General features: G+C 58.3%; 1 protein-coding gene across 1 annotated transcript in view; it reads left to right on the top strand.

Moving 5' to 3' along the window:
• The window catches only part of KCTD5 (potassium channel tetramerization domain containing 5), a 26,568-nt gene that overhangs the window by 15,761 nt on the left and 2,746 nt on the right, over positions 1 to 8,061 (top strand). The window contains exons 4-5 of the mRNA XM_007453521.1: positions 485 to 580; positions 3,852 to 3,977. Coding sequence (XP_007453583.1) covers positions 485 to 580; positions 3,852 to 3,977 — 222 coding nt within the window. The remainder of the gene's footprint in view (positions 1 to 484; positions 581 to 3,851; positions 3,978 to 8,061) is intronic.

Raw genomic sequence — 8,061 nt, 5'->3', positions numbered from 1 at the left:
ATCGGAAGATCCACGGTCTCCTGTCTGAGCTGCTGTGCGTGTCTGAGAGCTTTTTTCTGTGAGCAGGGCTGAGGCTGGTCCTGCTTAGCTCTCAAGGCACCCCCTTAGTTCAGAGACTTTGTGTGGTTCCCCCAAGGCACAGGAATGGCTGTCATCGTGTATTCACATCTAGCCACAGGTGCTCTTGGGATTTCAGGAACATGACTCATTTTATTTTGGAATTCAGAAATGGAAATATCTTTGGAGGTGGATGGGAAAGCAGAAAACGGCAGCTGTTCCAGCATGTTTGTTTTGCTTCTTTGGTGGATGCCTTTGGGGTTTCTTTAGGCATTACGACCTGGGCCCGAGAGGTGGAAGGGAAGCATCGGCCTCCCCTGGGCCCCTGTCGCCTGGGCCCCCCGTCGCCATCCCCAATTGGCACGTGGGGCGGGGCTGCGAGGGGGCAGGGCACGGGCGTTGCCCTCACCTGTGGCCCTTCTCACAGGTGCCAGTGAAGCACGTGTACCGTGTGCTCCAGTGTCAGGAGGAGGAGCTCACACAGATGGTCTCCACCATGTCTGACGGCTGGAAGTTTGAGCAGGTAGAGTACCCCCTGAGCCTGTAGCACAGTGGATCTTTTCATTATAAAGGCCCTGCTCGGGTGCTCAGGTCAGCTGGCCCCCGGGACCAGTAATGAGGTGTTGGGCGGCCTGCAGTTCATGGAAGCATGGGTCCCCATCATGTCTCCAGCACCTCTCACAAGCAGCAGCTGTACCAGTCCCGACTAGATTGGTCACGGGTGATGGGGGGAGCGGCAAGAGTTGTTCTTAGGGTCCCACCTCCCAAGTCTTCTCTGCAGTTATTTTTCTTAGTCTAGCCCATTCTTTTGTGGGAGGACTGTTCTGTGTGCTTTTTTCTAACATCTCCGTGTGTGTGTGTGTGTGTGTGTGTGTGTGTATGTGTGTGTGTGTAGTCGATATCCTGAGTGCCTCCTGGCATGACCCCGGCACCAGTCCCCTCCCTTGTCCGCCCTGGCCCCTCCTGGCCCTTCCGTGCTGGCTGAGCAGATGGGGCTCCGGCTCCTTTGTGCTGCTGCTGGCATAGATGCCCTTCCCCTTGGGGCTGCTCTGCAGCCCCCCAGCCCCCTGTCCTGCCCTTGATTGGAAAGTGCTGCTGACTCTGGCTTGGCCATGCCCCTCATTTTCCTCAGCTCTGCTTTTGCTAGGACGGCTGTGAGAAGGGGTGAGAGCCAAGTCTCTTCCACCCACCCACCGCCCTCTGTCCACAGTGCTCTGGTGTTTCTGTGGGCATGCTGCCTCTCGTCCTGGGGAACTGCAGCCCATTACCTGTGGGCCTGAGAACATGGCAAGGATGTCCTCTTGAGTGGGTGGTACCTTGCCAACAAGCTCATTGTCGCTGTTTGTGTGTCTTAGGCAGAGACTCTGAGGTTTGGGCTTATGACCCTGCCCGGCCCGAGCCCCCCGGGCGCTGGTCCTAAAGGGCGGAGACCAGGTCTGTGACCCCAGCCCACCCCCTCTGGCTCCTGAGAGCCTCCTCTGGTGCCAGCTTTCTGTCCACGGTGGGAAATCATGGGGTCCCCTGGCATCCCTCCTAATTAAGGCTACCCTTTCTTATGGGTCTTTTGAAATAATGAATCAGGCTGTAGAATGCTTGGCGTCCTCTTGAAATGTCATGAAAGGCGCAGTCGGCACTTGTGTCCCACTCTCCACCCAGAGACATAGCCAGCAGAGCTGCTCTGATGCCCTGCCCTTGCCCTGGGGCGGGGGTGTGGAGGGTGTCCAGGCGGGGTCCCGTGGTTATATTTGTATTCCTCACTCCCTAACCCCAGCACAGTCACACCAGGCTCACAAAGGAAAGGAAGGCTCCCACCGCCCCTTGTTTTGTCCCTTGGTGTGCAGCCTGGAAAAGGGCTGGGGAGACAGGAGCTGCGGTCACCGGTTCAGGATCTGTGAACTAGGTCACCCTCGTTGTGGCTCTTGCGGAAGGGAGAGGGGTTCCCGTGCCTCCTGCATGGGCATTTCCTCCCTGAGACCAGCTCAGGGGCTTTGTCCTGAGCTCCTCTGAGCGGATCCCAAACCCACAGCAAAGAGCAGCTCCTCTCTCCCCAAGTCTCACCCACTTTGCCCAGTTCCTCCCTTGGGAACGTGCTCCCCCCGTTCATGCCAGAGAAACCCCAGAACCAGGGTCACATTTGTTCACTTGTCTGCTTCCTAGAAACAGGAGCCAGAACTGCAGGGGAAGAGGGGCCGGAGCCTGGGACCCCACGAGGTGGTGGGGCTGAACCCAGAGTCAGTCAGTGGTCAGTGACAAGGCCAGAGCCAGATTCTGAGAGGCTTGCACGCCTCGTGAGGATGTGGTCCCTGGGCAGACCTGATTATGAGTGGCTGCATATGCGCTGCTCCATCTGCACCCAGGGCCGGGCACCCGAGGTCCGCAGGTGGCAGGCCTGTCTCCGAGAGGCATTTATGAACCTAGAACAGCCTTCCAGTCTGTTCCTAGGACAGACCTTTTTTTTTTTCCTCCCTGTCCTCTTTATTTCACTCTCGCTTTGTTAGCCATCTAACCCCCAATGAAAAGCCTAAGGTTTACAAAGAAATTACAAAACAGCATTGCTGCAAAATCAGTCCCATGTTTGGGAAAACAAATACCTGTACGTGTACACAAAACACAAACTCCCTGGACCCCATTCCCCAGCATTCAGAGTGTTATCTCTGGCAGAGGCTGACAGGTGGGCACCCTACCTAGCCTTGGGGGAAGGGTGGGAGGGATGAGTTTCTCACGGGGTCTGATCAGTTCCCTCCATAACCTCTAGAAACCATCCACTTCTCTCCACCAGAGAGGCAGGGTGGGCATGCTGGCCCTGGGGCTTTCCTCTCCTTTCCCAGAGCGGCCCGCACCGCTCTGCACACTTCTCTCACTCGGCGGTGCTCACTGCGTCCTTGTCACTGCACGTGGCACTCCTGCCCCTGGCCTCTCCTCCATGGGCAGTTCCATCAGTAGAGAAGGCAAAGATGGAGGGCCTTCCAGGCACTGCCTCGATAATTGTGCCACTGATAGCTCACTACAATTTTAGTGCTTTTCTTTTGATTAAACACAGAGTCCCTGGTGGCTCTGGGCTAAGCTGGAGCAGGCGGGTCGGACCTCAGCTCCTGTGTGGCTGTAGTGGTGACCTGGAGGCCTGGGGATGCAGGGCCATGGGCGTGGACACACCCAGACTGAGATTGCGGCTGAGGCGTGGGAAGCCACAGCCCCGGCATCTCTCTTGCCCCCGGCCCTTCCCTGAGCCTGTTGGAGCTGCTGTGGCCCTCCTATGCCCCTTCGCAGTCAGTAGCCCCAGTGGGAGGAAGGCTTGGTCCTGGCTTCCCTGGGGAGGGACTCGCCATCACATGTGTGTGGGCATGTGCTCACACTCGTGTGTTCACAGCCCGTGCGGAGGGCACAACTTATGGGCAGAGCAGAGTGCCGCCGCCCCGCTGCCTGCTCTCGGGCCCGGCCCGCTTGGTGCCCACTCCAGCGTCGCATTCCCCTCCCCGGGTCACTCAGCGTCCCCTGGACCCAGCCAGGAACCTGAGAGGAGCTTGGACATGCTGGCACAGGAGGCCTGTCCTGCACGTGGTGTGTGTGGTGTGTGTGTACGGGTGCGTCTGAGCTTGAGTGTCAGTGTTCAGGGACTTTATTTTCAGTAAGTTCGTTAAAAGTCTCTTGGTTGAATCCTGTCCCTTAGCTTCCCCGAGCATCGGCCATCTTTGCCAGGGGTCTTTGCAGGCTGTTTCCCTCCTGGTTGGGGGCTGGTCTTGAGCCAGGTGTGTGAGGCTCTCTGCCCACATCCCACTGGCCTTCTCTCCTCCCAGCTGGTCAGCATTGGCTCTTCCTACAACTACGGGAGTGAAGACCAGGCCGAGTTCCTCTGCGTGGTCTCCAAGGAGCTGCACAACTCCCCGTACGGCACGACCAGTGAGCCCAGTGAGAAGGCCAAGGTGGGTGAGGCTGCAGCCCGAGTGCCCTCTGCAGGGCTGGGTTTCTCTCCTTTGCTGTGTTGTTTCTTACTGTCGTCGCGGCGCTCCTGGCCATGCAGGCTTCCTGGCGGCCTGCTTGCCTCATGCTGCTTGTCCATCATCACGTAATTCTCGCCTGGCATATCAGAAGCAGAGTCCTGGAACAGAGGACATGGACGTCCACGGGACTCGAGTGGTGGAGCACGGGGTTGTTGAACATGCTGTGGCTCCCATAGCCCAGGCCTTCCGCCCTCACCTCTTCTAACCTGCTAGCCTGCTCCTGGAAGTGTTGCTGTCTTCCAGTCCTGCCGGTGGGGGCTATGCTTCTGAGTGATGCCACTGTGGGCTGTTTTCCTGGGGACTGGGGATGTCGAGGCTGGAGGGCAGAGCCTCCTGGTGGCACCTGCCTCGGATACACCCATCCCAGGCTTGGGAGTCGTGCTGGTTTGTAAACGGAGCAGATCCGGCAGGTTGTGTGATTTTGAGACTTCACGGAGTGTTGCCTTGGCCTGGCACAGGCCAGTTCCTGTTGAACTGTACCGGCTCCCTGCTGGACGTCTGGCCCTTCTGTCTCCCGAGGAGCGCAAGGGCAGCCTCGTGGCAGGGAGCAGCTGCTACCCTTGCCTGGAGGTGACAGGTTCTAGTGGCGTCTCCTCTGGGTTTGTTCCTGTGGTTGGTGACTCCAGATGTGTCTGTCCTTGCAGAGTCCAGCATCAGCCTGGGCAGGACTTCTGGACCTTCAAGCCAGGTGGTGCCTGGACAGCCCCATAGCCGGCTCTGAGGGGACCCAGGGGCTCTGTGGCGGCCAGCCTGTGTGTCCTGGGCCCACAGGCGGCCCTGGTGGAAGGCTCTGGCATGCTGTCAGAGGGTGTTTTGAGTGAGTGTGGGCAAGGCCAGTGGGGTTTTAACTGATGACATTAAACCGGGGGCTCCAGACCTTCCTCACACTCTTGGCTGGTGCCACCCTGGCTGCTACCTGCCTAGAACTGCCCCTGTGAGCCTTTCAGGGTCTTCCTTGGAGGCGTGGGCTTGGGAATGGATGGCAGATTCACCTCGCCCGCTGGTCCTCCCGCGGTGGCCATCCTCCACTGGTGCTCGAGGCAGCTCTTTCACCCCAGCATGACTGAGCAGTTGTCCAGGCCCTGGGGCCTCCAGAGTCCTCACATCCTGCCCCCCCACCCCATCCCCAACCCCTGGCCTGCAAGGGTGCCTGCAGCTGCAAGTGCAGGATCTGGGCTGTTCCGCCGCTGCCCAGGACAGGCTGTCTTGGGGGTTGGTGCAGGTCCCCTCAATGGGCCGGGAGCAAAGGGGTCCTGGTGCCATGCCTGGGGACATGCTTCCTGTTGAGTCAGGGTAGGAGGCAATCCCGCCTCCCAGAGCCCCCAGCCTCACGAGGAGCCATACCTCTCTGAGCATTTGCAGGGCTCTTTTGCAAGTTGTCTTATTCTTAGAAACTTTTATCTCTGAACTTGAAAAATTCTCATAGCCAAGTTTTCCAGGGCAACTGCCTGAGCTCATGTCCCTCGGGTGGCTTTTCAGCTGCAGAAGGGATGCATTTGTGCTGACAGAACTCCACTCATGACCCCAAATCCCTTTGCCATTGAAAGTGCGGCCCTATTTCTCTCTCCAGAAATACCTGGCTCTGGAATGTGGCAACAACAGCCGCTTCTAAACCGGGGCCTAAACTGGGGCCGTGGCAGGAGCTCCCCAGGAGGTGTGGAGCACAGCCAGGGCCTCTGTAAGCCATGGAAAAGTGTTGAGGCCGGATTTGGGGTCATGATCTGGGGACACCTGTGCACAGCCTGGTTGGAGCCGTACTTCATGTTCTGAGGACAGTGAGTCCACTACTGCGGACCTGCTCATTGGGTGCCCACAGCACGGGCCAGACACACACGCACGCGTGCGCGCACACACACGTGTCTTGAGGTGGAAGTGGCAGGAGAGAGCGGGTGGGGGTCGGGCAACTCAGCGAGGGGACCGGTCCACTGAGAGCGGCCATCAGCAGCCCCAACTTCAGGGGCTTCCCAAACCACTCTCCGACTCCATGATCTGCTGGGAGGACTCAGAACTCACTGCTGGCTGTTCTGCTCAAGGTTACAGTTTATTACAGGAAGTACGGAAAGAGGGGGGGTTTCAAACTTGCCAGGGGAGGGTGTGTGGGGCAGAGGCCAGGAAGTATGCCAGACGTGGAGCCCATGTCACAGAGGTGCTCCTTGTGCAGTCAGGATGTGTGGCACCGTGCACGGAGCACCACCCACCAGGGGTGCCCCGCCAGCCTCCGTGTGCAGAGATATTACTGGGCTCAGTCACGTAGGCATGATTGATCCATTGATCAACAGTTGATCACCCATGTGCCTGATTGCAGTCTCCAGTCCCGCAGCCAACTGACCCCACCCCCCCATCACATGGTCAGACTGGTGTGTCCTGGAGGTCATGACCTCCCGGGAGCAGAGGGCAAAGGCCAGACCTCTGTTTGGGCAAGGTTCAGTTTTTCACAACACAGAGGGAAGGAAAACTGAAACTTTGGGAGTGCTGGGGCCCAGGGACGTCGTGCTTCCTCCCACAGTGTGATCTGGACGAGGCTGGCCTATAGTTCGCCGCACAGCACAACTTTAGGTCCATCCCTGAGCGCCGTGCTCTCTGCTGTCCCGTGGAGACCTGGCCTCTCTGGGTGGGCTTCCCTCTGCTGCCTCCCGCCTCGCCCTGCACTGACGGTCCCTCTCTTCTTCTCCTCCCTGCCGCCTGCCGGTGCCGAGCCAGAGTGACGACGAGGACACGGGTCACGAAGGGAATGACTCAGATTAAGTGTAAATGTCATGGTGAGCCTGCGCCCTTGAAACTGACCACCTACCTTAGCCTCCTTGATCCCAGCCCCTCCTCTGCTGCGTCTGTCTCATGCCTGTAGTTGACAGAGAACCTTCCATGCTAGATGCCAGCGCATAGATCTGCACTGGAGCCAGTCTGTCTCGGGGCGGGGCTGTCTGTCCCCTTGAGGATGCCCGTGTGGGTGGGATTGGGACCTTGGCTGAGGCACCTCCGCGCTGTGTGTGTCAGACTTGGGAAGCGCCTCCTTGCCATGGGTGCCAGCAGCAGGGACGCGGGCCTGCGCCCCCTAGGGACACGCAGCCCCCAGCCCGCCAGTCTCCCCACCGTCACCAGTCTACCCACGGGCTCAGGGCTAAGGAGTCAGAGCTTGTGCCACGGAGAGTGGGCCCTGATCCCGACACCAAAGCCTGTGGCAGCCCTACTCCCTCACGCCTCAGACTAGGGGTGCTGGTGGAGAGGAGTCTGTGGGGACCCTCCTTCTGTTTGCCCTGTCATGGGAGGCTCCGTGGACGCCCCCTCAGCCCCTCGCTACTCCTCAAGTCCCTGCTGCCTCCCGGCCCTTCTTGTTGTCCAAAACGTGTGGCTCAGCCAGGATCCCATCAGCAGGGAGTACCTCATCTGCTCCCTCGTGTTGCACAGAGGAGGTTGAGGCCCAGAGAGGGCAGGGCACAGGTGTCATGCAGGGGTTCCCCGCCAAGCCCTGCAGGTGAGGAGCTCGGGAAGAGCCTGTGGCCAGCCATGTGCTGAGAGGCCAACATCTGGCTGTGAGTCTGGTCTGGGGATGCAGACCAAGAATGGCTTTTACGTTTTTAGTGGTTATTTTTCTGGTGATTATATGAGTGCATAATATCCTCAGCTTTACCTCTTGACTCGGAAATCCTGAAGTATTTACTACCTAGCCCTTTAAGGAAAGGTTTGCTGGGCCCTGGTCTGGACCACTGCCGTCTAGGCCATGTGCAGCATGGGCTCCATCTGTCGTTTTAAACTTTCTGGCAGCCACGTTAAGAAAGTAAAAAGATGCGTGAAATTGATGCTGATACTGTTAGCCCATTACATGCATAATATTGTCATTTCAACCTAAAAAATCGCTGACATATTTTACTTTGCTCTTCTCTAAGTCTTTGAAATCAAGCGGTAGTTTGCATTTGTGGCCCGTCTCGGTTTGGAGTGACTGCACCTTAGGGCTTGACTTTGACTTTGGCCTCGCCTGATGGTCAACTGTGGTAGGAGCCAGGGACAC

This window comes from Lipotes vexillifer, unplaced genomic scaffold (assembly GCF_000442215.2).
Source record: "Lipotes vexillifer unplaced genomic scaffold, Lipotes_vexillifer_v1.1 scaffold914, whole genome shotgun sequence".
In the NCBI taxonomy this organism is placed as follows: domain Eukaryota; kingdom Metazoa; phylum Chordata; class Mammalia; order Artiodactyla; family Lipotidae; genus Lipotes; species Lipotes vexillifer.
This window is presented reverse-complemented; position numbering and strand designations above follow the sequence as displayed.